We start from the raw sequence: 27,572 nt of genomic DNA on the forward strand, positions 1-27,572 counted from the left end.
GCTTGTGTTTTCCTTATCCTGGTTTGCCTTTCCTTCCTGCCGGCCATTCCACCTGATGTCTTTGCCTCTCCCCTGTTTTCAGTGGCTCTCCTCCTTTGGTTCACCTCCAAGGGGCTTCTTCTCAATGTTGTTCAACTGAGGGGGTTTCCTTGCAGCCTCCCACCCTCTCCTTTTCTTTTGCCAGCCGTCTGGCTGGCTGGGTCTGTGCACAAGCTGCCTAGCAGCCCTTGTGTTTTGTTCCCAGCTTGTTTTGGGCCTGGTAGGGGAAGCTTGGGCCGCTCACCCTATCTTTTGGGGGCCCTTGTGCACCAAGCTTCTCATTTGCACCCTTAACCATGTATAATCTGCCAGAAAGTCTCACCACAAAGAACCGTCATTGAATTCTAGTCATCATACCCAAAAGTGGGCTGCTCCTCGGGCTGTCACAAGTGTCCACCCCCTTTTCTCCTCTACTTTAAGCTGGGTTCCAGCCCTTTGGATCCTCTTCTGTCCCTGCCCATTTTCTTTCCGTTTTTTCCTTCCTTTTGCCTTCCTTTCCCTCTTTTTCCCTTCCCCCATTTATCCTTTCCTCACTTTGGAGCTAGCAATATTGGGGCTTGGAAGACTTGAAGTGGAGGTAACGTTTCTGGGTCTGATAAGAGGAGCTCAAATGGCAGTATCTTTGACTCCCACCACTTGGTCTCACTTGTGGACAAGAAGTAGGTTGAGCAAGTTTTACAAGAGCTCAACGAGGGCATTCATTGGGCGTTGTGGGTCTTACGCCCACTAGATCGCAGACCTATCATCTAGTGGATCTTACGCCCACTAGATGATAGGTCTTGCGCCTCACATTGGATGGAGACCACATCCAAGAGGTGAGGATTTTTGGACGGGGCATTCTCGTGATCCAATTATATCCAATTATCCACCAGAGAGATGGCTCAGACACTACTTTAAAGATTGTGCTTTACCTTGGATCACATTTTATTTTCTTATTCCTTGGTACCCTGGTTTCATAGGGGACAACATAGAGATGTGCCACTAGATGCCGAGATACTCGGTGACTCTGAGGTTCCTAACCTTGCCATGGGCATACATGTGCATCTTCTCTATGATAGGTGCCAGGTTTGGTGTGGTACTAGTTCCCTAGATGGCACCCTCAATAGTTGTTATGAACTCCGCTTCCTTGCCATCATGAAACCCAAGAGACCTTTCTAGAGGGAGATTGCTTGAGTGGGTCAAGAGCTTAGTCATTTGGCCAAGGCTTGTTTGAAATTTGTTGGTTATTCTAGGGTGGGGCAGGGTGGAAAGGCATGTAGATCACATCAGGGGCCCACATAGCCTCCTGTTTCTCAGCTCTCGCTCATTCAGGACAATGGCCTGCTTGTCCCTCCAGCTATGGCTTGGGTACCAGAAATGATGCTGCGCGAAAAAGAAATGCAAAGTGGAGAGCTAGATGTTTAGGTTCACTTGTGGAGAGGGATCCCCCTCAAGAGTAGGTTAGAGAGCAAGGTGGGAGCATTTTGTGGAGACTCCTACCATGCCCCACTCAGTTGGTGCAAATAGTCTCTCAGCTTCCAAAGGCTTTAGGGCAATCAACCTGTTAGCTTTGCTTGGATCCTTCACTCCACAACATGTAGGCAGCTTTGGGAGGGGGACCCTCCTCCTCCCCTTGGTGAGAATCTTGGACCCTTCACCGGTGTGTCATACCCATCCATAGGTTCTTACCCCTCCACTTTCTTCGGTACTCTCTTCCCTCTCCTCTTGATCCCATATTTGGACTCTAAGCCAATCTTCTTATCTACTTTCCCCTTGCCGAACTTTGTACCCCCCCTCCCCCTCCGCACGTCTTCTCTTCCCATACCATTAGACTTGGTACCTAGATTTGGCGATTGGTGCACAACTTTTTTTCGGCAGGGTTAGATGGTGTGCGAAACGCTTGGGTGAGAGTTGCTTGGTAGATGGTGATCATGTCATAGGGAGAGGGCGACTTGGGCATCATTGACTCAGTTGGGTAGGATCAGACCCTTGGGATGTCATGAGAAGAGAAATGATTATTCTGTTAGTTAGTATTATTACTACATTAGGCACTAATTTGATGGTGCAAATATGTTTGTATTTATGATTGATCAAGCAGTGTGGATGGTACCACTAAACTATGTAACATTGGGCAATGATATTAATAAAGATGTGCACCCATGTGTCTAGGTCCTAAGGGTAATAGGAAAGGGAAGGGTGCATTAGAGTGCATAAAATGGTAGGTGCATGAGTCATAGGCTAAGGGTAGGTCTAAATGGGAAGATGGATCTCCCTTCATTGTGATCACACGTATTGTAACAGTAATGAATGCAAGGGTAGCAGTCAGCTAGATAATGGGCCCTGTTAACAAATCAAGGGTTCCACTAATTGTAGCTACTTTAGTACTTTTCGGCCTCTGATTACCTAGAAATTCCAACCTGCTCCAATTTGCATGATTTCAACATCTTTGTGACCAGGCTGAACTCCTGATTAGAAGCCCTGAAGAATTTCTGTGAAATTCCAAGATTTGAGCCAGAATTGCTCAGGTGTCAGTGGTGCAGACAGAGTCCTATTTCTGCAGCCATCTGGAGAGTCATCGTTGCAAAAGGTGGTTGGCTCGTATATAGGGAGTTGCTTCAGCTGCTGGAACACTTGAACCAGGCTTGACTCTGATAGAGCTCATTTGCCCCTATTTTTGACTGAAATCTATTTCCAGGTGGTGAATTTAGGGCTTCTTTGCCTACAGACCAAGGAGTTTGGGGCTTCTAATTCCTACTTGCAATTCCTGCTCTACTCTGTCCTGTTCATGCCTAGATTGGGGAGAATTGAGCCCTAAATCAGCCGACTGCGCCAACTGTGCCAACGGTGCAACTGCCACGTGGACAATGAATTTGCTGTCCTTGGTAACTGCCATCATTCTTTTCAGATGGTTTTTTCCAAATAGTGAGTCGGGCAGTGTTTCTGAATCTCAAACAGTTCCTCTATACAGTGTTTTAAACAGACCTAAATAGTGAATTCACTGTTTAAACAGTGTTCTAAACAGTTTTTTCAATTGCAATTGATTTGGATTATAAAGATACACTCAAGGAGGCTTGGAAATGGGGAAATTCTTTACACAGCTAATTTCTAATCCTAGAGAAGAGCAGCCCATAGTAGTCTGCTTCTAATTCTGATGCCCCAAGGAAATCTTGCCCTACTTCTAAAGGGTAAGCTACAAGGGATTTCAGATCTGAAATGAAGTATGATGAAGCTCAATCAATGGGTCAGCAGAGGCATTAGCACCTATAGATGATGTTCAGGGTAGTGAACATGAGCATGAGGAGACAAGTCCTCCTTTAAGATCTTATAACCAATCACCTTCTAAGTCCCCTCACCCTAGGACCAGGCTTGATTTTAAGGGTTTCATGGAAGTACTGTTGGAGCAGCAACAACAAATGATGGAGAAATAGAGTGGTATAGGATGTGATGACCTCCACCGATAATCTGTCCAATGTGAATTGCTCTCTGTGCATAGCTGCTTTGGATGTGTTGAATATCATGACCTTGGTTTTACCAAGGTTGACCTTCAACTCGTGTCTCACAAAAGGTATGGAGTGCATCCAAGTGTCACTAGAGGGCCCTTTGCTGAGGATGAGAGTAAGACCACGTTGTCTACATTCAGGAGGATCTGAATTAGGGACCCAATGATAGAGCAGCTTGCCCTCCCAAGTATCTCAATCAAAGTTTCGAGCTCGTCTATGTAGAGGCCAAACAAGGTTGGTGGCAATGGATAACCTTGTTTGACCCCAATAGTGCTCATGATCTTCTCTCTCCCCCATGCACCCATCCGGACCTTGCTTGAGATCCTCTCATAGAGTACCACGACTGCCCAAATGACCTCGTGATGACCATACCCCATCTCCTGCAAAGTGTGATGAGGCAAGCTCTCAGCGCTGTATCAAAAGCTTTGCGAAAATCCAAACAATTTCCAATAAATTCGTTGTCTCCATGCTCTGGTCTTCTCCATGTTAGTTGTAAATGTTCATAATGGTCGTGTAGTTCAAGGCAGATGGGTGAGATAGTGTTGATGGTCCAGGTGCGTGGAAACCCCAAGCAAATGGCTTCATTAAATAGCTTGGCTAAGATCGGGGCTAGGAGGTTAATCCCATATGCAATGAACTCAGTGCATAGTCCCTCATGATCCTTCGCTCAGCCATTATGAAGTTTCATTACAGCATCCTTTACTAGGGGTTGCTTTTGGCACTCCTTGGGAGCTGCCATGTGCCCTCCCTAAAGCAGATGTACTAGAGGGTTTCTTGCTGTCCCATAGACCTTTTGGTCTCCAGTGGACGTTAATAGACTCTCTCTCTCTCTCTCTCTCTCTCTCTCTCTCTCTCTTCACTAGGGGGGGATTATTTTAGAGTACCTACATGATATTCTGGAAGAGTAAACAGCCATATATCAGTTTAAGACTGAGAGTCTTTTGGTTTTGATTTAAACTCTCTGATTAGTGGTACGCCTTCATGGTGAACTGCCCATTTTCCATCCTTTCTGGCAGCCCTGACTTTAGCAAATTGAGTTGCCTTAATCTTGAGTTGAGCTTGTGTAAGCTCCTTTGCTATCCATACTTTGGTGCCCTTTAGCTTGTAAGATTGTCGAAGAAGCTTGATCCGCATATCTTTTGACTTCAGTGTAAGGATTGCATTACCTTTATAGTGCAAAATAGAAGCTGGCCTGGAGGAGTCATCATCCTGCTCATCATCATTCACCCATTCAATGTTGGGCAAGCTTGCTTTGATCTTTGTCAATATTTCACTATATGTGTCCTCTTTGTACCAATCTTCTGGGAGTCCCCCTATTCTAATCTTCAACGCATTATCACATCTAGCTTCGTGTTCCTTAATCTTTGCTTGAATATCGGACTTACTTGCTTTGTTGTCCACTTCCACAATCACTTCCTTCTTAGCAGTTTGTACTTTAGTGTGAACAAGATCTTTGACTGTAGAGACTAGCTGCGGGGTACGGGGGGAATCCTTACAACATTTTACAGCCTCATAAATTACTGCCTGCTTACCAGACCCTTCTAGAATGTGAAGTCAGGCCTTTACTTCTGCCAGCTCCAATCGTAGCTCTCTCACTGCCTGCTACAGATAAAAAATCTGATCCTGTTGCCCGAGGATGGGTCGTTTTGAGCCTTCTTGTTGGTAATTCCGTGCATATGGAGAGGGTGCCATGGACCGAGTCGTGATGGATGTTGAAGGAGTTGAGGGAGTTGAGGGGGACTTGGAGGAGAGGGTAGGCCAGTCCATAATTGGCTGTATGTTGAACCCCCTAGCTTAACCTAACCCCCGGGTTGGGTTGGGGGGTTAGCCCAACTCGAGGTTAGGGAGAACTAAGAGATAGACAGAGAGAGAGGGAGAGAGAACTGAGAGAGAGGGAGGGAGGGAGGGATGGAGAACTGAGAGAGAGAGAGAGAGAGAGAGAGAGAGAGAGAGAAAGAAAGAAAGAAAGAAATTTTATTAAAGGTCCACGGAAGGCCATACATGGCCTATGGGACACAAAATCATCCGAAAGGAAAATACATCATCAACGATGCGCCAACTAGGTGGCCTCATCGTAATACAGCTAAGATGCCAAAAATGGCTACAAAAATCCTAGATACAAAATGAAATGAAATAGAGTACCAAAAATGCCTAGATACAAAATGTAAAATATGAAATATGAAATATGAGGAACATCGTCTTCCCTAAGGGGTCTGTGATCCAAAGAAATGATGGAAGTCATGGCCATCGACCATGCCTCCTGCCAGTAGTGTGAAGATCTAGGCAAGTGTCAAGTGGGCTGCTGGCGGTGCCAAGTCTCCATGGAGCAATCTCCTTCGAAAATCTGCCATCATCCTCCGTCGTCTAGAAATAAAGCGACGGGTACGGCCTCTATGTAAGATCATCCTGCGGTGCTGCCGGATCATATCATATGTACATCCTCGGGGTGGAACCATCGGTGCTCTCTGGCAAGATGGGCTATCTCTGTGCTCATGGTCCTGCGCCTCGTCCTGCTCCTCATGAATAACCAGGTCTCTGGCAGGGATGCGACGGTGCTCTCTGAGGAATCTCTCTCTGTATTTGGTGATCTCCCTGATGAACAATGCTAAGCAATACTGATCCTCATACTCCATAATCCGAGAGAGAGGTCCAAATCCGTGCCCAAATAAACAGTGAAATCTGCCACGGATCTCATAATATAAAGGGCATCTGCAAACAAAGTGCTCCTCAGTCTCCACCTCCCCCATAGTGCAACAAGGGCATATCCTAGTCTCTCGCCTGGGTCTATGTCCGGTAGCTGTACGACACATCTTGCCGGCCTCAACGTCTAATCTGTGGGAAGATACCCTGAGCTGGCCCAAGGCAATCCTGAGTGAGTGCGACATATGAACGCCGATATATCCTGGGGATATGATGAAGCCATCCTCTGAAATCCTGAGAAAATGGTCACGATATGTGGCCATCTTCGTAGGAAGCTTCGTGGGATGAACCCAAGTGCGAAACGTGTGTAGCTGCAACAAATCTGCCCTGATAACCTGGCTGAGCTCATGTCGAGTGAGAGGGAGGCGAGGGGCATCTATGCTATATCGAAATGGTGGCAGCCTATCCATATCCAAGCCTAGCGAGGTGAGCCATGTGGAGAGTGTGTGGTACCAACAAAAAGTATGACCTCTCTCTGCTAACATCTGCGAGGATGTCAGTGCTAGCCACGGTAATCGTGCTCTGCCTGCTGCTGAGTCTCCGAGCGCCCTGATCCTATGCAAGTATGTAACTGACTGAAATGCTGCATCTAGCGCTAGGGGTGTAGCTCCGAACTCTCTGCGAACGTAATCTAATGCGGTACCGTGGGCTTCGCTCTGATCAATCTGGAGAACATGATGATCTGTAACCTCTCTACTCGTCTCCGATCTGCAACACTGAGATCTCCTGCCCAAAAGGGGCTAGCATACATGGCTGCAGGTCTCACCAGCGTATCAAAAAGTAAGGACTTCGTGTCGGGATGCTGGAAATGTGACTGTGCACACTGCCTCTCGAGAAGAGCCAAGGCGGCATACCCTCTACTGATCCTATCTCGTGCTGCATGCGTCATGGTGAAGACTGGACCTCTAAATGTGGCACCCAAATATGTATACTCCTTGACTAGCTCCACCTCCTGCCCATCAAATGTGAAAGAGAACTCGCCTCTCCTATAAACCTGGTATGACGTGTTGAAGACCATGACTTTGGTCTTCCCAAGGTTTACAGACAGCCCTCTGTCCTGACAAAAGCTGTGGAGTGCATGGAGATTTTCCTATAAACCCTGTTGGGAGGAAGAAATAAGAACCACGTCATCTGCATAGAGGAGAATCGGTATCGTGGATCCTGCCAGTAAAGAACCTGTACCACCCATCGTCTGTATGTACATCTCTAACTCATCAATATAGAGACCAAAGAGTGTCGGAGACAAAGGACACCCTTGCTTCACCCCTATCGTACTGCGTACTTCCCCCGACAGCCCCGCCCGTGTCCTGACTCTACCTGTGACTCTCTCATACAAGGCCATGATCGCCCATTGAATCTCCCCATTGAATCCCAAGTCACGAAGTCGCTGGAAGAGTCTGAAACGCGGCACAGTGTCAAATGCCTTTCTGAAGTCCACGAAGCAACAATAGAGCCGTTGCTTACGTGACTTCGCCTCCTCAATCAAAGCCCTGAGTGTGAAGATATGATCTAGAGTCGAGTGCTCTGCACGAAATCCTGCCTGCCCTCTAGCTCTCATGCCTGTCGCCTCGGCATGGTCATTTATATGTCCTTCTAGAATGGTCGCATAAATCCTGGCCATGACATGGCCAATCATAATGGTCCTGTAGTTCGACGCCTCCAAAGGATCCCCCGACTTGTGTATGGGTACTATAGTATTTTCTAGCCAACTAGGTGGAAGACCTGTACCAATGGACTCGTTAAAAAGACGGGAGAGGACTGTAGCTAAGGCATCAATCCCATGGATTACATACTCCGCTTGCAATCCATCATGATCCTTAGCTCTCCCAGTCTTCAAACGATGAGGTGCTGCTCGGACACTATTGGATGAGAATAAGGCAGAGGAGGTGGGTCTAGGCACATGGGATAAGTCGATCTGTGGCTGGTCGGGAATATCATATAAAGTGGAAGTCAATGGGTTTCTCCTAGGAGACAGCCTATCAATGCACAGGAATCTGTAATATGTGCCACGTCTCTCAACCGAGATATCTCTCTCTCTACACACCATATAGAAAGGGAGAACTGAGAGAGAGAGAGAGAGAGAGAGAGAGAGAACTGAGAGAAACATTTCTCTCTCTCTCTCTCTCTCTCTCTCTCTCTCTCTCTCAGTTCTCCCTTTCTATATGGTGTGTAGAGAGAGAGATATCTCGGTTGAGAGACGTGGCACATATTACAGATTCCTGTGCATTCTGATCCAAAGCCCCTCTTGACAGGACCTCTTCATTACAAATTCAGATCTGACGCCCGTCTTGACAGGATCTCTTCATCACAGGATGCTACTTCCACCATGAGATCTCACACTTTGCCAGAGATGTACGCAAGGACTCAGGAGGTTGACTTCACCACCATACGCAGCCCTATACCCGGACATCATGGATTTCTTGAGTCGTTAGGAAGTTCTCTTTGTTGGGGACTTCAACATGAGGAGGGGCAAGGACCTCTTCATTACAAATTCAGACACCTAGATGAGAGATGATCTGCAAAGTACTGCCACTTCTCCTACTCCACATACTCCACTTGTCTCCCGAGTCTCATCTTGATAGGCTGTCTCCTATGAGTACCCATTGACTACAGGCAAAGGGCGCTTTGGCTCTAATGTAACAAAGATAGAAGAAAGAAATATTTAGCAGCCCTAAACATGAAAGTGATGTATGAGGTTGAAACGTTCAATCCAACCACTCTTAGAGACCTCACTAAACTGGCTGAAATAGCTAAAAGAAAGTTGAATCCTTGTAAATCCTTCAATGAGGATGGTGGATGAACATCAAAGACCAATAGTGTACCAACCTTTAGGAAACAAAATTGTTGAAGAACAATAAAGGAAAGGGAAAGGCTCTTGTAACGAATGTAAACAGCCAAATCATGTTCCGGATGCGTGCGATTTCCTTCAATGACTGATCAAGAAAAGAAGAGGCTGATTAAGGAAAATGTTTTGGATGTAAGAAACATAGGCCAGGGCATGCATGGCATAATGTCCTATTCTTTTGGTATAAATTGCCAAGACAAATTTGTCAAGGGAAAGCCAAGGCATGCAAGTAGGAGGGTGATGTTTCCACTTCCTCATCTCAGAAATCTACCCTATCGAATGAATAGTGAATGCTGCATTCCATTAAGCCTTTAGTGCTAGCCTTTGTCACAACTGAGTTTGCCCTTCACCTCCAGAGTGCTAACAGAAACTCAATATGAAGACCTTTGTATAAATTGATGCTCAAGAATGTGTGGGTGTGCAGATTTGTATGTGTGAGAGCATTTGTTATACTATGGTCTACACCACTGTTGGGCACTGATGACGTCAGTGGGGATGCCATAGTAGCTAGTCCTTGCTATGTGTGATGGAGTTTATGGTTTTCAATCTTATGAGTGACTATTGTGAGATTGAAACTGTGTTGTATTTTTAGAGGATGAGTTTGGGCATGTTCCTGGATTCATCTAGATATATACAAGCCTTTAGACTTCAAGGTGTATGGGTTTTGGAATGGACAAAGAATAGTGGTACTCCTAGTACTCTTCGCAGAATTTCCCCGTCCACCCTTGAAGAGATTGAAAGGCAACCTATTATGTGGAATGACAATATTTTGGATGAGCATGGTAGACCACTTGGAGCTTCCCTTTACATGCAGTGGCCCAAATGGGAGAGGGGCCCTGCATCTACTGTGGGAGCATAGAAAGCCTTTAGGATGCTTCTTGCAGTTTGACAGGCCCAGATGGTTCATAATCTCAGAGGGAATGGAGTGAGAGTCCTACAGATTGATGCAGCCTTGCCCTTGGATTGGGTGGACACAGATGACATGCCTATTACTTGTTCCACCTGGATGGGGGCATTTTCCAGATTGGGCATTCCTTTGCAGGTGATTGCTTTACATAACATACATGAGGATGCCCTAGTTTTTTATGTTTCTTTGGGGGGCAGGCTGTCCAGATCCACAGACGGTATTTTGTTAGAGGTACCGTTTCAGCCAGTCAGGATAGTGGGCTTCATGGAGCATGGCTCTCTTTCACAGTGGTACTTGGATCCTCACCCGCTACTCATTGCCCTGGGCTCATGGAGGCTGTGGCTCTATGGAGGTGTCCCAATTAAGTTTTTGCAGTGGGACCCTGGGGAATGGGAGTGGATAGATGAAGGGCACGGAGAGAAGGGGATCCCCTTCTTTTGTTACACGGTCAGTAATGCCAGGAAATTCCAGCTCAGCTGTAGGGGTTGGAGGCCCACCAGAGCTCCTCATTGGGAGAATTTTCAGATTTCTGCAGACTTGCAGAAAATTTTTTGACAGAGGCTCTGGAAATCCCACCAGAATAGAAAAATCACTTTCTTCTTTTGGCTTTCTATTCATGGTGGGATAGCAGTGAACCAATGGAGATCCAGGTTCGGGGCTGACCCTACTTGCCCTCGTTGCCCTTCTGCTTCGGAGACAATACAACACTACCTTTGGGATTGCAGACAGGCGAGATTCATATGGAAGAGGATTGCAAGACTTTTCAGCACTTTTGTTTGCCTCCCCTTCTATATGACTTGGGGATCAGTGGCTTGGCTCACTCTTTCAGGGCCCAAGGTTTTCTTTGAGAGACATGACTCCTCTTGGGCTCTTCACATCTGACGACACCGTGTGGAGTCGTGCTCTCTAGAGGATGTTCCGGCCACTCTCTTCAGGGCTGCTCATTCCTCGGTTGACTCTCCATGGGAGGCTTTAGCTAGCATTGCAGCATGGCACATTTGGAGAGCCACATGCACTGAGGCTATGGAGGGTTCTGAGGTTCACCCTTCCCAGCCAGTACTTGGACAAATACGGTACACACTCTAATGGCCATATGGGCGACCATGCAGGGATCATCTCGAGTAGCCTCCTCCAGGAGAGTTACTTTTCTCAAGGATTGGAGAGATTCTCCCTTCTTTGCTGAGACTTCTACAGGGTTGAGTTGGCATTTTCAACCTCAGCCTTGGTTTCTTTCTACCTCATTCTTCTGAGGTGTTTTTTTTAAATTACATGCCTAGCATGTTGTATTTCCGCACAGAGCTTGCTCTAGCGAGTTTCTTTCTTACTTAATAGAAGTCTCCTTTTTGCGATGTAATTATGACTTAGTGAGTGATAGGTTGGCGAAATTACTCCGTCTTAACTAGAATCTAAGTCAGAGTTGTGCTTATGCAAAGCACACTTTCCAATTAAATAACTTAATAAACTTAGAATATTAAAATTTCCTCGATTTTCAAATAAAATTATTGTTCACACACATATCCATATATCTCATATGATAGAGTAAAAAATAGAAACTCAAGAAAAGACATTGAATCCCGATTGGGTTTGAATAGAGTTCACCCCCAACTGGGCAAGCCTTGTCGTATTTTATGTTCATGATGCTTAGTCCAATCAGAATTTGATACAGATCTTTGGACAAAATCCTGAGGATGTTTGACTACCAGTCCTGGACCAAAATTATGATTCTTTCAAGAGACTAGATTCAAATACAAATATGCTTTTGAATTTCCAAGAAAGTAACCGATGCTGGCAGCCCTTGGTTGAACCCAAGTGAAGAGGGCCACAATTGTAGCTCCAATCTTTCTCTTGAACCTTGAAACATAGCACAACAGAGTTTTCACCTGTTAGGATTAGTATGAACAGACGAAAGCCCTAAAGGTAGTGTTCAATCATTTGTAAATAAAACCTCAACCATCTAAAGATTGGAGGAGGGACGTAGGATTGAAATTTGAATTCTAAGGCACTCTCAAAAGACAATGAAATCTGAAAATAGGGAAGTAGTTTGGCGAGACTGTGTACCCAATTAGGTTGTACCCAAACGTAGCAAGGTAGGCAGAAATATGGCGGTCATATTTGCAGCAAGATGACGTCCTGCAAGTGGTGATTTTGGCCTGATTCAAGGCTGATTTATGGGTAGTAGAATAGGAGATAGATTGCAGCAGTAGCGGTTGAAAGTACGAATCCTACAAACGATGGAGCCTTGTATTTGCTTGCTGGGTAGAGGATCAAAGTGGTCAAGCGATTGGGACGAGATTGATGGGATTGTTCATTGGCATGTATGGCTTTGAGAGGGTTGATTGCTCTAGCGGGTGCAGTGGGACGTCCAGGAGTGGTTTTGGTGGCTTCTTCCCTTACGTTGTCTGCATTGGCAAATGTTGTAGCTTGATGTTTGTACCTTGGATCTCCTCATGAGAGTGACGTTGGATGAAGCAGCAGGTGCCCTTCAAGGTCATCACTAGATTTCGGTCCCGCCTTTGGACTAGCCTACATCCAAAGGGTTGGGCCCTCAGAGAGGGTAGAGGAGGTGGCCTCCTTTACTTCCGCTGTCTGCATTCGCAATGTTGTGGCTTGATGTCTGTACCTTGGATCTCCTCACAAGAGTGACGTTGACTGGAGCAGCAGGTGCCCCTCAAGGCCATTACCAGATTTTTGTCCCGCCTTTGATGTTTCGACTAGCCTATTTCCGAGGAAGATCTCATACTTCTTTGGGTTGGTGGCCCATGGAGGCCAATTCTTTGACACATCATTGGAGCAGATGAGCAGAAACGTGACCTGCCACTGTTGTGAGGTTGAAGGCTTGGAGATGACCGCCCATCACTTATTGAGTTGTCCTTTGCACAGAGGATTTGGTAGTGCTCTCTTAGGATTGTTGCTGGGTTGTGGAGGATCCACTAGTCTTCACTTGGGTTATGGTTGTGTGGCTGACAGATGGGAGACATGCTTTTTCCATGGAGATGATCTCCTCTGCCTATATGCTGAACGGACAGATTATTAGTCAGAACATTATGAGTACTATTCTTTTGCCTATTGTTGGTGCCCAGCTGCTTTTGCTCTGGGCAGAGATTTGTCATGGAATCTTCTTAGAAACTGGTTTTCGTATGGAAACATTTACAGGTCAGAACTTTCCAACACAGCAGCTCGCAGTTTGATTTCTGTCGATGGAACATGGGCTGTGGTCTCCTGTTGCAGGTGTCAAGAAGAAGCCACCTAATACTGACTAGATCAGCAGTTAGAACTGGGTGATCCTGGGAAATTTTTTTGGGTAGGGAGTGAATAATTTGCAGGTAGTGCTGAAACAAGAATTATTTTGATTAAAGAAGATGCAGGCCAGATTATTCAGATGATAATAGATTGATCTTGTGGTGGGAATGTTCTCTAGCTGTCTGTTCTTTGCCAGACCAGGGACACAGCCGACAGGGGTGACAATGGCAATTGTCCGATGGAAAGCTACTGCAAGGAAACCACAGCGGACCACACAGGTTGATTGACATCAGCGCTGTATCATCCCTCCACAGCGCTGATCCCCACCAGAGCCTTTGCCTGCTGAGACCCTCCAATCAAGGAGATGACAATGAGAGGTTTCAACAGCCTTGGACCATCGAGAGTGCTACGCATGATAAGACATTATACATTAGTAAACCCATGGCCAAATTTCTGATCTTATGATGATGGTGCTCAGTCGTATGCTTGTCAAAGAGAACAATCATTCTTCTATTTGATGATGGCAAGACCAACCTTTTGATGGTGGTGACAAATGGGTTGGGATCTACTGAGGCACTTGGGAGCAGCAACCATATGCTCTCTCGCACATGTTTGGCATTTCCTCATTGAGTGAGCATTCAGAAATTGTATTGGAAATCGATGCTCAATCAGCATTGTGGGTTAGGGAGGGTTTAGTGAGAGTAGATTTCCATAGTTGCAAGCCCCCAAATGGGGAGATGGAAAGAGGCATAGGAGCCTGTGTCTAGGGAGGGTCCTTCTTCAGTTATGGGCCACTTGCAGCCAGTTAGCTGTCCAGTTTGGATCAGTTACTCAAGCAGCTTCCCCACTTGCAGGCTGGCTGGTAGATGAGCCCGAGGGAGCTTCTACTTAAGCCATAATTAAAGGGAGCATCTTGTCTTCATTTCTACATCATTCAACCTTGAGGAGAGGCTTCATTCCTAGCCCATTGCAGCTTGATGAGTAGAAAGCATAAATTTTTCCACTGTTTGGGGTTCCAGAATGGGACCACTTTGAATTCATTCTATACGAGCTTCTTTGTCTCTTCAATTCTGTTGTATGCACGTGTCTTTGGAGGGGTTACATACTCCTGGCATTATCTAATGCTTCCACATTAGATCACAGAAAGCTTACTGTTTTCTCATGGTTTCTTGCAAATTTGCACTACAAGTAGTTTTATTGTAGGAATACACTTGAATCATGCTGATGCTCTTATATACAGTTGGTAAGATCCAGGATTTAACTGATGAGCCAGAAAAAGAGAGACTATATTAGTATGTCCGTTTTGATTGATGGCTCTGAAGTTCTTGGTGGGGTAGAGCTGCATATGGGGTTGGAAACCCTGGATAGACATACCACCTTGACTTGCGGTCTTTATGTGGTAGAATGCATATGTCATTCGGAACTGCAGACAGACATGCTACTGACTTCAGCATTACTTGCATGAACATGACTGGAATATGGCAAGTTAGTGCCAACATGAATGGGACTCAGGAAAGACATTTCAACGTAGTGGGATGAGCTAGTTGGTCATGGTTGGGAGTGTTAAAGGCTGTCACTATAAGGGATGAGCCATAGAAGCATGTAGAGCCAGTGTGTATAAATTTTAGTTGGAAGAGATAAGAGGTTTCAACATTACTTCATTAAACATGTCGAAATCCCCCTTGATAGCACTAGCTTTTACCTTAAGCCAAGGGAGGGTCCTAGAGGAGGAGTGACATTTGATGACTTGTCCCATGCAGTCCTTTAGTTGCTTTAGGTGTGACCTTTTCATGAGGCATACCCATCAAATTTACCTAAGCCGTCCCAAATTCCGCTTGAGCTCTCCAAATATAGCTCACCCCATGCCAGCCTCAGGGATGTGAACTAATTTTTGAGAGCAAGCTGCTATGAGAAAGATTTTCAACAAAGCTCACCCTGCTGAAAGGAAGGATGTCTATATTAATCTGGATCATCATCATAACAATGAGCCTCTCTCTCGCTCTCTCCCTCTCTCTCTCTCTATATATATATATTAGAATATTAGAAACACCACCATGCGACAAGGGACAATACCTATGCCAAGCTAGATCATTCATCTCCATGCCAATCTAGATTATTCATCTCGCTTTCCTTCTCGTTGCCACCCCATGCTCACTTATTGAGCTTAATTGGGGCTCAATAGATGCTGTGTGCGCTCTTACCCCCTTCCCTTCACTATCTTTGTGATTTGCTTGGCGAAACTTCTTCTATTGGGATGTCTTGAAGTTCCAGTCTTGAAGATAGTGTGCAAGCCTTGACATCGTAATGGGTTCGTTTCTTGGTATGGAGTAACCTAGTGTGGAATTTGGGCTCGAGAGCGGGTTTGGCCTTTGTAGTGGAAGCTGGCTTTTGGCACTTTATTTATTGTGAGAATACTGTAAGGGAGCATTGCTTCCTGCTTCTATGCTGTCTATTTTGTTACATAGGTGACCCTTCTTATTTTGCTTTATTTGGGTTTTTATTTTTATTTTTTTATCTTTATCTTTTTGGGGGAGGAGGGACCAATGAGGAGAATTGGTGGGTGTTTGGAATAGTAGCCAGTTTATATCAAGACCTTGCATTTCGATCCCAAGTGTATTTTGAGATTAGAGATATAAATACTAAGTGTAGAGAGAGTGTGCAATCTAATGCACTCTTGTACCTTACAACAGCTAGAGCACCTCTTTCTATGAGCCAGTTGACTGTCGTACACCAAAGGAACTATTTTTCAAAATGGGTTGGGCTGTGAAAGTTGTAGTGAGTTTTGAATTCCATGTCACCCATTTTACAAAGATGCATTGCCATTTTTGAAAATGATTACTTTTTGTGTATGTCCATTGAGGTGATTAAAGTTTAAGATTCCATACAATCTTGGATCTTAAGAAGCCGTTCTGATGGTAAAGATGACCTTTGTCAATTTGGCCAATTGTAGGCATCCTCTTGTTGCAAAGGACTCTGATGTCTTAGAATTTTGAATGCTGCTGAAAGGGAAGTTGTTTCTTAATATATAAGTCAAGGATGCTGAGCTCAGTCAATACTTGTGGCAAAAAGCAACCTTGGATTGCTCAGCTAGGGATTATGGTTTATATACCCTTTCCAAATGAGGGAAAGAGGTGTAATTATTGACTTGTAGTTAAAGAACCTTTATATACCTGTCTCTTTACTAAATAAAAAATTCATTTGAAAGGTATTGGAAGGACAAAATTGAGGAAAGGAAAGAATAAGTATCAAATTGGGGCTCATAGCAGTGACATCGTTGAGAGAAGAGATATAATCAATTGCAACAATAAGCTGAAAGAATGCATGAGAGAGATTGGGGATGGACTTTGGGGATAAGGTCCATTGTGAGGAACCCATTTGTATAAGCCTATGTTTTGGTTTTCAAACTGCTAATATTTGCACTAGTTGAAAGCTTAGCAAGCTGGATTGAAAGGATATATGAACTTAAAAAAGGTCCTGTTGTGTGTACTTTGCAGTAGGAAGGTTCTCGTGCTGTAGTTGTCATTTTGTTGAATTAATCAGGAGCTTCCATTATCGAAGCCTTCATGCTACTTTAAAATATGTTAGCATTTCTTTCAGGCAAGCTTTTCTTTTTGAAGACAGGAACTCACAACTGTATTTTAATGGAGCATTTGCTATACTTTCAGTGAATCTAAGATTTAAAAATATTTATTCGGCATTAATTAATATCTCTGTCTGGTCATAATTTCTGAGATAGAACCTTTTTTTATTTCCTTAAACAATTGCAAAAGCTTTGACCCCAAGATGTAAACCTTCTTGTGCAGGTTTTCAACATTAAACCGATGGATTCAAATGCAGGCGAATCTTCAACATTTGTCTGATTTCCCTTTATCATCTAAGAAAGGAATTGCAAACAGTCAACAAATGGACGAAGAAAGGAGAGCATTCTTGAAGCGAAAACGAGAACCAGAAAGCGACACCGAGTCTGAGGAAGATGAAGAGAAACACAGTATTCATGGTGCCCAATCTGCTAGACACATATGGCATGAAACTTCAGAAAGGCAAAGGAATGACTCAGTATCAACACTGCTATGTGGTCTGGAACTGAACAACTCTGAAGCTAATAGGATGGGATCAAATAACTCTGTGTCACTGCTGTTTGACTGGGAGAATGAGGGCATATATGAGGATGCTGTACGAAGGTGAGCCTTGTTATTTTGAACAAATTGGATATTTGAGTGCTGACAGCTTCCTTTGGTTTGGACTGGTATTCCTGTCTTGTGTAGGAAGGACTTAATGGCCAGGGAGGTCCTTGCTGATACGTAGAGGTTGAGTAGTTATCTGCATATTGTTCTTGGGCCTTAGTCACCTTTTTAAACTTTGCAACTTTGTGCTTGTTTAAAAGTCATGTTTCAACAGAGTTTTGTTGAGTGATAATCAAGAAAGCTTAAGCAAATTGGGGCAATGCATCCTGTATGGTATTTTCTGTATAATTGAATTTTGAACATGCGTGAGTGCTTTCGGTGGAACAAAGACTATCTAAAGTTGTAGAGATTGAGAGTTTAAACTTACACCCTTATCACATTCTGCCGACCACTAATATTTTGAAAGCTGTCCAGAACCGTATTCTGTACTTAGTGGCTAATTTTTTTGATTTCACTCCAAGGAGTCACAATTCAGAAACTTAGTTTGATAAATGCTATTGATGTTGTAGATTGCTGGAAGAAGGCAAGCTGGTGGATGCTTTGGCACTAGCAGACCGATATCTTCGTGGTGGAGCTCCTGATTATTTGCTACAGCTGCTTATTGAAAAAGGTGATGATGGTGGTACACAAAGTAGTCAAGGGCAGGGTTATGGTACTCATCATAATGTCTGGAATATTAGTTGGCAGTATTGCATTCGACTAAGGGACAAGCGGCTTGCAGCTTCACTTGCCATGAAGTATGTCAAAAAGGATTATCCTTGCCCTGTTTTTTGTTGGATCATGGTATTGGAAGTGCTTTTGGAATTGACGTTTAGTTTGTGACTGATAAGGTTAACTATTGTAAATTTGCCAATGTTATAACTGGCAGACATTTTAAAAAGTGGGACCTGGATGTTGCTATTGATGTGCTTACGATGTGCAGCTGCCATTTGACTGCCCAGGATACATTACATGAAGAGGTAAGGAAGCTTTTCCTCCATCGCTTTTATTTTGTTTGCAAGAAATGCTAACATTTATTCGTCTGCATCTGCTTTTGTTTTGTTGTAAATGTGGGGGATGTTGTGAGGTGTTTTTCAGAAGATTGCTTTCTGTAGTCGATGCCCTATGAGCAAATGGAGCAATTAATATTTATAGAGAAGATGATTCATGCAAAGGCTATAGACCAGTTATTTCTCGTAAGTAGTTTATGTTGCTTAGCAAGGGGCTTATATATGGCTGGAGGATTGGCATTGGTATTGTGAGCCGGCATGAGAAACAATCATTTGATGTTGATCTTAGTACAGATGGATCAGAAACACTAAAGGCTGTTGGAATTTGCAGACAAATTTACAATCCCAAGACATTAATATCCATCAGCAGGGATGTAGTCCTCCTCGAGCATGACATGCTATGGAGGAGAGTTCTTGTACTAAAGAAGATCAAGAAAGAAAGAAAGAAAGAAAGTCTATTAACGTCCATGGGAGACCAAAGGTCTATGGGACAGTAGAACAATCCATCTAGTACATCAGCTTAGAGGGCACATGGCAGCTCCCAGAACTCCAATTATGTAGAATACCTAATTAAATCCTAAAAGAAAGCATATATAATCGGCCACACATCATTTAAAGAATGAGAGTCTTTTGGTTTTGATTCAAACTCCCTAATGAGTGCTAATCCTTCATGGTACACTGCCCACTTTCCATCCTTCCTGGCAGCTTTAACTTTGGCTAATTTTGTTGCTTTATTCTTCAGCTGAGCTCTTGTGAGTTCCTCGGCTATTGGAACTTGGCTATCCAGACCTTGGTTCCTTTCAGCTTTAAAGACTGCCGTAGAAACTTGAATCGTAAATCTCGTGAATCAAATGTAATGACAGCATGTCCTTTATGTTGACTAATACGGACTGCTCTAGCTTCACCATCTTCATTAAGATTATCCTCGCCTGCTGTCCAGTCAATGTTAGGCATGGCTGCTTTGACATGTGCTAAGGTATCATCGAACGAGGAGTCCTCATTATACCATCCGTCTGGAAGTCCCCCTATTCTGATTTTAAGCGCCTTATCCTGTCTGGCTTCAGATCCTTTAATGTTCTCTTGAATATGAACCTTGTTTACCTTTGATTCAAACTCCAAAATGACCTCCTGCTTGGCTGTCTATACTTCAGTGTGGACTAAATCTTTGACCGTGGACACTAATTGGGGGGTGGGGGGAAGCTTTGCAAGACTTTACAGGCACATCTATTACTTCCTATTTACCAGGTCGTTCAAGCACCTAGATTGTAGCTATTGCATCCTCAACTCTCTCATCTGCTCTTGTTAAAATAGAATATGTTCATTGATACCCAATGATGGGTCGGTCAAAAAGACCTCCTCCTTCATAGACATGTGCATATGGAGAGGGTGTTCAAGCTCAACAGTGGAATATCTGGCTCTGCTGGTCGGGGCTGCTGGAGTCGAGAGGGTTTTTAAAGAAGAGGAAGAAAGGCAGGCTGGGCCACTTTTTGCTGGGCATTTCCCCTCTTAACCCCTGGCTGTACTAATCCCCTAGTGGGGCTGGGGGTTCTTCAGCCTAGCTAGGGGTGGAGACCCTGACCTAAGGCGATGATCCTTCTGCTGTGTGTAGAGCTTGAGCTGGAAGGCACGGCCTGCTGTTGTTATGCGACCTGAGAGTGCGATCTTGAGCTGTTGAGATGTGGCATGGCGATTTGGGTTCCCTGCTGGTTGGCGATGTGGCTGCTAGGTGGCTGAGAGGCGGGCTGCTTCATGGGCTGCTAGGTGGCTGAGGGCTGAGCTACTACGTGGCTGAGAGGTGGGCTGCTAGGCGGCTGTGAGAGAGAGAGAGAGAGAGAGAGAGAGAGAGAGAGAGAGGCGGGCTGCAGCCTTGCAGAAGTCAATTTCACCCGTCTTCAGCAAAGACAGTAACCTTGGAATCAAGAGCTATGAGAAGACGATCTCAAGCACAAGCATGCTCCTTGAAGCAGAAGAATCTACTAACTGTGTTTGATGTCTCTGGGGGGTCTCGCTCAACACTTGACATCCCTAAGCTGAGCTCAGATGGACTTTGGTGCTCGAGAAGATTTTAGGAGACGAGCACAAACTAGAGCGATTGAGCTGACTTAGTAAACTATGCCGCCAGCTTATAGTGGAGGATGATGTGTGGTTTAGCATCACGACACAAGTGGCCTGTATACTAGATGGACATGAATTTGATGTTGTTAAATGGTGACCTTGTGTTAAGCAGCCACCCAAGGTTTGAGATCCCCCCGTTAAAAAATAAGACAAGTGTGGAGGCTAGGGAATGCCTTGCACAGTTTGAAACAGGCCTCCAATACCTTGTATGAGCAGAACTTTGTTGGAGATATCTTAGTCAAAGAGTGTTGGTATGATGTGATGTGTTGTACTAGGAGATCTAGTACTAGTTCATGTGAGTCATGTGTGAGTGCCACGTGTCACTATGGGACTTAATCCCATATGCACTTGGTGCTAGTGTGTGAGTGTGTAGCCTATTTAAGGCTTGTAGTTCATTTGATATTATACACAGTTTTCATTATGTCTTCATTTGAGTACTATTTCCTCACACCCTAGCTCTTCTTTCTCTCTCTCCTTTCACCATGTTTCCTACATGGTATCAGAGCAGGTCGGCCCTTGCCCTAGTCTGTTCTACCCTTACCCTAATTCTGCTCAAGCTCTCAAGCTTCTCCTTGCTGCCGCCTCAGTTCTGCTCCAGCCTCTGCATAGCCTCTCCACCGTTCACCACCTAGGGTTTCCTCTGCTCCAACCTCTCCTTTGCTGCCTCCTAGGGTTTCTGCCTCAATTTGCCGCCTCCTTCCTGCCATTTGCATCTGCGTTTAGCCCCTGCTGCCTGCCGCCTTGCTGCTGCTGCATATTCGACTGCCTTTGCACCTCCATAGCCTTTTACCTGCTGTTTTTTTCGGCACATCTACTGCATAGCAGATCTTACAATCTGCTGGTCGGCTCAGTTTTCAAGGCGTTTTTCACACGTGTGGCCCCTCAAGGTCATTTCAGAGCATTCTGTTGCCAAAAATCAGGGTTTCCAGGCTGCTGCAGCAGAAGTCGACCACCTCTGGACATTGGTTGCAGAATTTCGAGGTTTTTGAAGGCTTTTTCGACCTGTTTTGGAGCTCCTATTGCACTTTCGAGTCGTTTTGGGGTTGCTGCCGCAGAACCGTCTCAATATTTCAGAGATTTTCTTGCTGTTTGGAGGATATTTCAGCCGACTTTGGCACTTAGCATCTGTTCAAGGCATCTACAGCACCGACTTCGGAAGATCTCCCTCACCTCGTGATCTGCTACAGCATTCGGAGCTGTCTTGCTGCGTTTCGAGGGTATTCTTGGTGCTTTTTCATTAGGGGTTTGCCTTTCTGGACACCCTCTTGCTGCGTTTTGATCAGGGTTTACATTTTGGAGCCTCTGAGGCTGTTCTTCGCATTCAGTGACTCTCCGATCGGCACATTGAGAGTCATGACATGAAGTTCCTGGGTAGGTGCTCCTATGGCCTTCATCGACACATCATTCGAGGGCATCCTCGCTTGGTTCTTCACCGACATACCTCTTCGCATCAAGATGTGCACACTCTTGTGCGGTAGCTACTTCGGGATCATGGGTTCTCTACCCTTGCTATGCATAAAATGAATGAAAATATTTCTATGTTTGAGTTAACGGTTCTCTGCCTTGAGTAGTCCCTCTAAAATGAATGTTTGAAGAGTCAATAAAAGGTCCTCTGCCCTGGGTTGTCCCCCAAAAATGATTGTATTGTGTTTTACTTTGGTTGATGGTATCGGCGACCCAGTTCAGAGTAAGGGGGAATGACGAGTGATGGTTTGCCCTTGCCGGTCGCAAGATGACTGAGAAGTCACTATCACAGGGGAGGCGTTGGATAGTTGGACTTGCTCTTTGCAGTATTGTGGTGGAGGGGGAATCGGTTTACTCTTGCGTGTTGGGTCTCACACTCTTTGCTCTGAAGGGGGGTGTTGGAGATATGATAGTCAAAGAGTGTTGGTATGATGTGATATGTTGTACTAGGAGATCTAGTACTAGTTCATGTGAGTCATGTGTGAGTGCCACGTGTCACTATGGGACTTAATCCCATATGCACTTGGTGCTAGTGTGTGAGTGTGTAGCCTATTTAAGGCTTGTAGTTCATTTGATATTATACACAGTTTTCATCATGTCTTCATTTGTGAGGGACCGAGGGCTTACTCCGAATCATCTTAGACCCCATAATCACTTGTAGCTTGACGAATCTCTACCCATCGATGGTTGATAGGTTACTCCCCTAGAAGGGTGTTGTATACATAGCTGTCAGCCTCACAAGTGCATCGAATAGCCATCCCTTCATGGGAGGGTCCTGAAACTCCCGCTTCGTACAGATGCGCTTTTGGCAAGTTTTGCTTGGGGTTCTTTCATGTGAACATATCTTGGCTCACTGACATATTATTTGCCCCAAGATAGCAGCAATTCTCGTTCCTCTGGGTTTGAAACATGACCCAGTATGTCAGGAATTCCTCCTACCATTGGTTTTTGCAGTCCCCGTGGCTTCTCTGCCTCTTTTCCCTTAGAAGTTGAAGGCTTTTATGGGCACCGGGCAGCCACATGCCCCTTTTTTCCGCACCTGAAGCATTTACCCTCTTTCCTGAAAGTTTCAATCGGTTCAGGGGTAAACTGTGGTCTTCCCTTATAGGCTTTTGCACTTGGTTTCCCTTTGGCTTCTGAGGCTGAAATCCCCTCTTTTGAGCCTTGGGAAACTCTCTTGTTTCAAACTTGGGGGTCGCTGGCTTTTTATCCCCCGGTAATCCTGCCTGTAGTGATGGCACACTAGTAGGATCTTGCATGTACATGAGACTAGCCACATTGGCTGAATGCATGAGATCTGATATTTCTTTAATATCTTTGGTGTTCACTCGGGCGTGTATCTTTGGAGTGAGTCCTGCCTTGTACTTCCCGAGTTCAGTTTTGTTAGAAATATTCTTGAAAGGCGAAACCTGCAAGTATGCGTCCCAAAATTTTTGGTTGTAAGACTCAACTATATCTTGCGCTTCCATATGAATGCTCTCCCAACCCAGAAGGACATGATCCCGAAATTGTTTGGGAATAAACTGTTTATAGAAAGCTTTCTTGAAGTCCTTCCATTTCTTGGGGGCTACATAGTTGGCTATTTTAGCTATCCACCATGCACTAGCTGTACCAGTCAAGTGTAAACCAACCATACGAAGCTTTGAGGACTCATTGAACTTTTCTAGGCTAAAGGCAACATCAAACTGCCTTATGAACTGCATAGTCTTTTCAGCTTGGCCATACTGGCCATTGTAAGTGGCAAATCTTACCGACTTCCCACCTTCCTTGAATTCTTTAGTCTCTGCCTTCCTGCTGGACTTCCCACCGTCCTTGAATTCTTTAGTCTCTGCCTTCCTGCTGGACTTCTTCTTCTTCTTCTTTTTCTTCTTTGACTCTGAAGACCCCGAAGAAGGAGGTGATGTTGAGGATGAAGAGGTAGAGCTAGAAGATGAAGACGAACTAGATGAACTATGATGATGCTTCGCCTTCTTCTTCTTGGGATGAGGACCTGCACTTTTCCTCTTTTTGCTCACCACCACTTCTTCCTGATCTGCCCCAGAGGGAGGCTTCAAGCATATACCTACAAAGTGGCCAAAGCATCAACAACTGTATTGCCCCTTTTCTGGCTGCTGCAAAAAGCACTCAGAATGCATTTGATTCACCTTTCCACTTTTCTGCAAATCTCTGATTTCTCTGCTTTTCTGCTGCTTTTCTGACAGTAAAAGTCTGACAGATAGGTGAAAATTGATGGCCAGAACTGTCTCTGCAACTGTCCTTTTTTTTTTTTTTTTTTGGGAACAGTAACTGGATGGGTGACCGGCTGGTTACACTAACCTGACTGACTGGCTCTGGTCTGGTTAGATAGTTACTATCTGGTCAAACTGACCAGACCGGTTCTATTATGGTCTGGCTGGTTCTCAACGCACCTGTAGTCTAGTTAACCAGCCATGGTCTGGTTAGCTAGAACCAAGGTTAGTTGGTCAGACCTGGTTCCACTAACCAGTCTAGTTTAGTTAGGCCAACTAATTGGACCTCTGACCAAAGTCTAGCTAACCAGAGTTACACTAACCACGGGTTAGCCACTTGTCTGCCACGTGTCAGTGCCACGTCAGCATCTGAGTTGGCTGCCACATGTACTACCACATCACCTGAGTACTTTGGCACCTGGCTGCCACGTGTACTACCACGTCAGCACCACACGTGTGTGCGCCACATCATCTGTTGACCTGCCATGTCATCTGCTGCTTGGCTAGGCGCCATGTCAGTGCAACCTAAGGTAAGCAAAATTCGGGCAAAATCACAAGGTCGTCACGGACTTCCGTCAGCGTCGCGCGAATACGAGACCCAGCAAAAGTTTTCGTCTACAAGGTCCACTCATAGATTCGCTGTGTACACGAGAACCGGGACGTTGTAATGCTAGTTGCGCTCACGCCCATACACTTCCCTCTCTAGACCTTACTGGCAATAGCGAATCAACGCCACCTGATAATCTATACTCGCAACTTGACGCACAGCATCAGAAGCTCCATGCAATGGACAAGGTCTTATGCTCATGGCGAGACCTCCGAATAAAATCCCGTGGCTTGTGCTTGTGTCGATCACTTGTGCTACTGAAACCAAATTCGCTCAGGATTTCATTCATTTGAGACGGTGCAATTACTTATAGCCAAAGCCCTTACAGCCTTTAAGCTTTAGATCGTCACCCCCTTCAAAAAGAAGGCGAGCCAAGCTCTGATACCAATGAAAACTTCCTTGTAAAAGATAGCAAAGACACTCTCATTTGCTCTCCCTCTCTCAATAGATACACGAGGGCCCAGCACAATCGTCGGGCTGGACCCCCTCGAAGGTTTTTATTCATCAGAGAGAAAAATGGAGTACATGAGTTTAGCGTGAAAGCTGTTCATACAAAATCCAAACGTGAAATGAATCATTACATGAGCTCTTAGGCTCTCTTTCTTGGCAACAAGCCACTTGTCAAACTCTACATTACTTTCCTAATTACATGCCACTAAGGGCAACTCTGGAGTCTTCGAAGCACTTGGTCACGCGAACCGCCTCCTAGACTCTTGTTAGGCTCCATTACGCTTAGGAAAATAACTCTTCCTAGTACCTGTAACAATTTATTAAAGTGCACCACCATGGCACCCATTAATTGTTAGCGCTTTGCATGCAAATAATAGATTGTGGACTAATCCTAGTCACAGGTGGGCGTCCCCACTGAACAAACATGTGAACAAAACATAGAACACTGGTCGTAATTAAGGAGCTTTGACCAATGGTTGTGGCGCCTATTATGGCCAAGTCTCTCTAACCGAAGCTGGCACATCTCTCCAACCGAAGTTGGAACAACTTGGTTAACTGTAGTAAACCTTGTTGGCGCATGCCAAGTCTTGTTGACCGAAGTCAACACTCTCTGACCGTAGTGAGGTTTGTGGTTCTCTGGTTAACCGCAGTTAACCTTCTTGGTAATAAACCAAGTCTCCTTGACCGAAGTCAGGCTTACTTGACCAGAGTCAAGTATCTTTGACCGTAGTCAATTCTTTGACCATTAAAAGAACTCTTTGACCATAATTAACACATATGAACACTCTTTAATTATGATCAGATAAATAATCAACTGTACTTTGACTTACGATATTTACATTGTGATGACTGTGTGTGTGTGTGTGAGTGCCAGCCCACGTGCATCTGCTGTGTGTGTGTGTGTGAGTGTTTGGGGTTATCTATGTCAAATGCAGCCTGATATAGTTGCATTGCAGTAGCATAATTAGTATATGTATGCGGGTCAATATGGGCATTTTTCTAGCTATGACATTTTCTATGCAGGAGAACATACTTTGTTAGGAGTGGTTTTCCTGGTAAAACATGAATTACAGCCAGTGGTTGCTCTAAATGATTGTCAAGGTAGATGGTTGATTATTCAATATCTTGTATAGGGGGAAGTTTTTGAGTTTGCTTTAGTTTATGCGCCACAATTCTCTCATAGCAGAGGTTTGATGTGGGCTCATATGCAAAGGAATCCCTGAAAAGGGCATGCATTTATTTGTGGAGATTTTAATAATGCTCCTCAACCAGGTGATAACACATCAGGTCATACTCATATGTTAGCATCTAAGCATCAGCATTGGTCTGCTTTATTGACTCAGCTCCCTCTTATTGATTTGTGGAAAGAATCACAGCCTATGCTGCTTGGTTTTACCTTTCAACATAATGCTCAGTTTGCTTATCGGGCACGTTTGGATTGATGGCATAGAGTTGATCCTCAACATTATGATTCTCTCACTGTCAATTTATGGGTGGATTACACATTCACGCATTCTGATCATACCCCTTTGTGGTTGAGGATTGCTCTCCATGAGATACCTGATGATAGGCTTGTTCACAAAAGATTGCTTCTTGTCAACAACAATTATTTACAGCATGAAGCATACAAGAATCTGGTTAAAGATGCGCTTCATCCACTATCTCGACAGGCTACCATTGGTATTGATTTTTCCTGGGAAGCCTTTGTTGCACGAATGCAAGCTCTCATTCGTACTTATGGCAAAAGTTATATGAAGACCTTGAGGGATAATGTTGCTCAGGCAAAATCTCAGTGTTAGTCTTTGACAGAGTTGAGTCATGTCGGGAATCTTTCTTATCAAGAAAATCGATTTTATGTCAGGAAAAATATTATTTGCAATGCAATGACAATAGGAAAATAGCTAAATGGGAAACATGTGCAAGACAGAGAGCCTTTTTGGATAAAGGCTGCTCCTCTAAAGCCTTTTTTAAAGGGCTGCATTACAGAAGGTCTTCTCAAAATATTTGCAGGGCTTTGTTATCAGATGGTGCTTGGACTTCTTCCAAGGTAGAGCTTGCTATAGCTTGTGTTCGACATTTTTCTTCTCAGTTTGGAAAAGTAGATTTACCCTCACAAGAGGTTATTACAGCGAGTAGAAAATTATTACAGCATGTCATTCCAATTGTCTCTTCGGCACAGGCCTTGGATTTGGAAGCTCCTTTCACTGAACAAGAGCTAAATGATGCTGTTAAATCCTGTGGTAGATAGAAATCTCCAGGTTGGGATGGTCTCACGGTGGAATTTTTCTTGGCATTTTGGGATTTGCTGAAAATTCCTTTGCTGCA

At 44.6% G+C, this 27,572-nt stretch overlaps 1 protein-coding gene across 1 annotated transcript in view; it reads left to right on the top strand.

Moving 5' to 3' along the window:
- Positions 1–27,572, top strand: part of LOC147885227 (zinc finger FYVE domain protein) — a 246,996-nt gene that overhangs the window by 126,267 nt on the left and 93,157 nt on the right. The window contains exons 16-18 of the mRNA XM_087397706.1: positions 17,014–17,391; positions 17,904–18,131; positions 18,263–18,353. Of these exons, the coding sequence (XP_087253832.1) occupies positions 17,014–17,391; positions 17,904–18,131; positions 18,263–18,353 (697 nt within the window). The remainder of the gene's footprint in view (positions 1–17,013; positions 17,392–17,903; positions 18,132–18,262; positions 18,354–27,572) is intronic.

This window comes from Dipteris shenzhenensis, chromosome 26, assembly GCF_047967505.1.
Source record: "Dipteris shenzhenensis isolate YYH24624 ecotype China chromosome 26, Dip_SZ_1.0, whole genome shotgun sequence".
NCBI lineage: Eukaryota > Viridiplantae > Streptophyta > Polypodiopsida > Gleicheniales > Dipteridaceae > Dipteris > Dipteris shenzhenensis.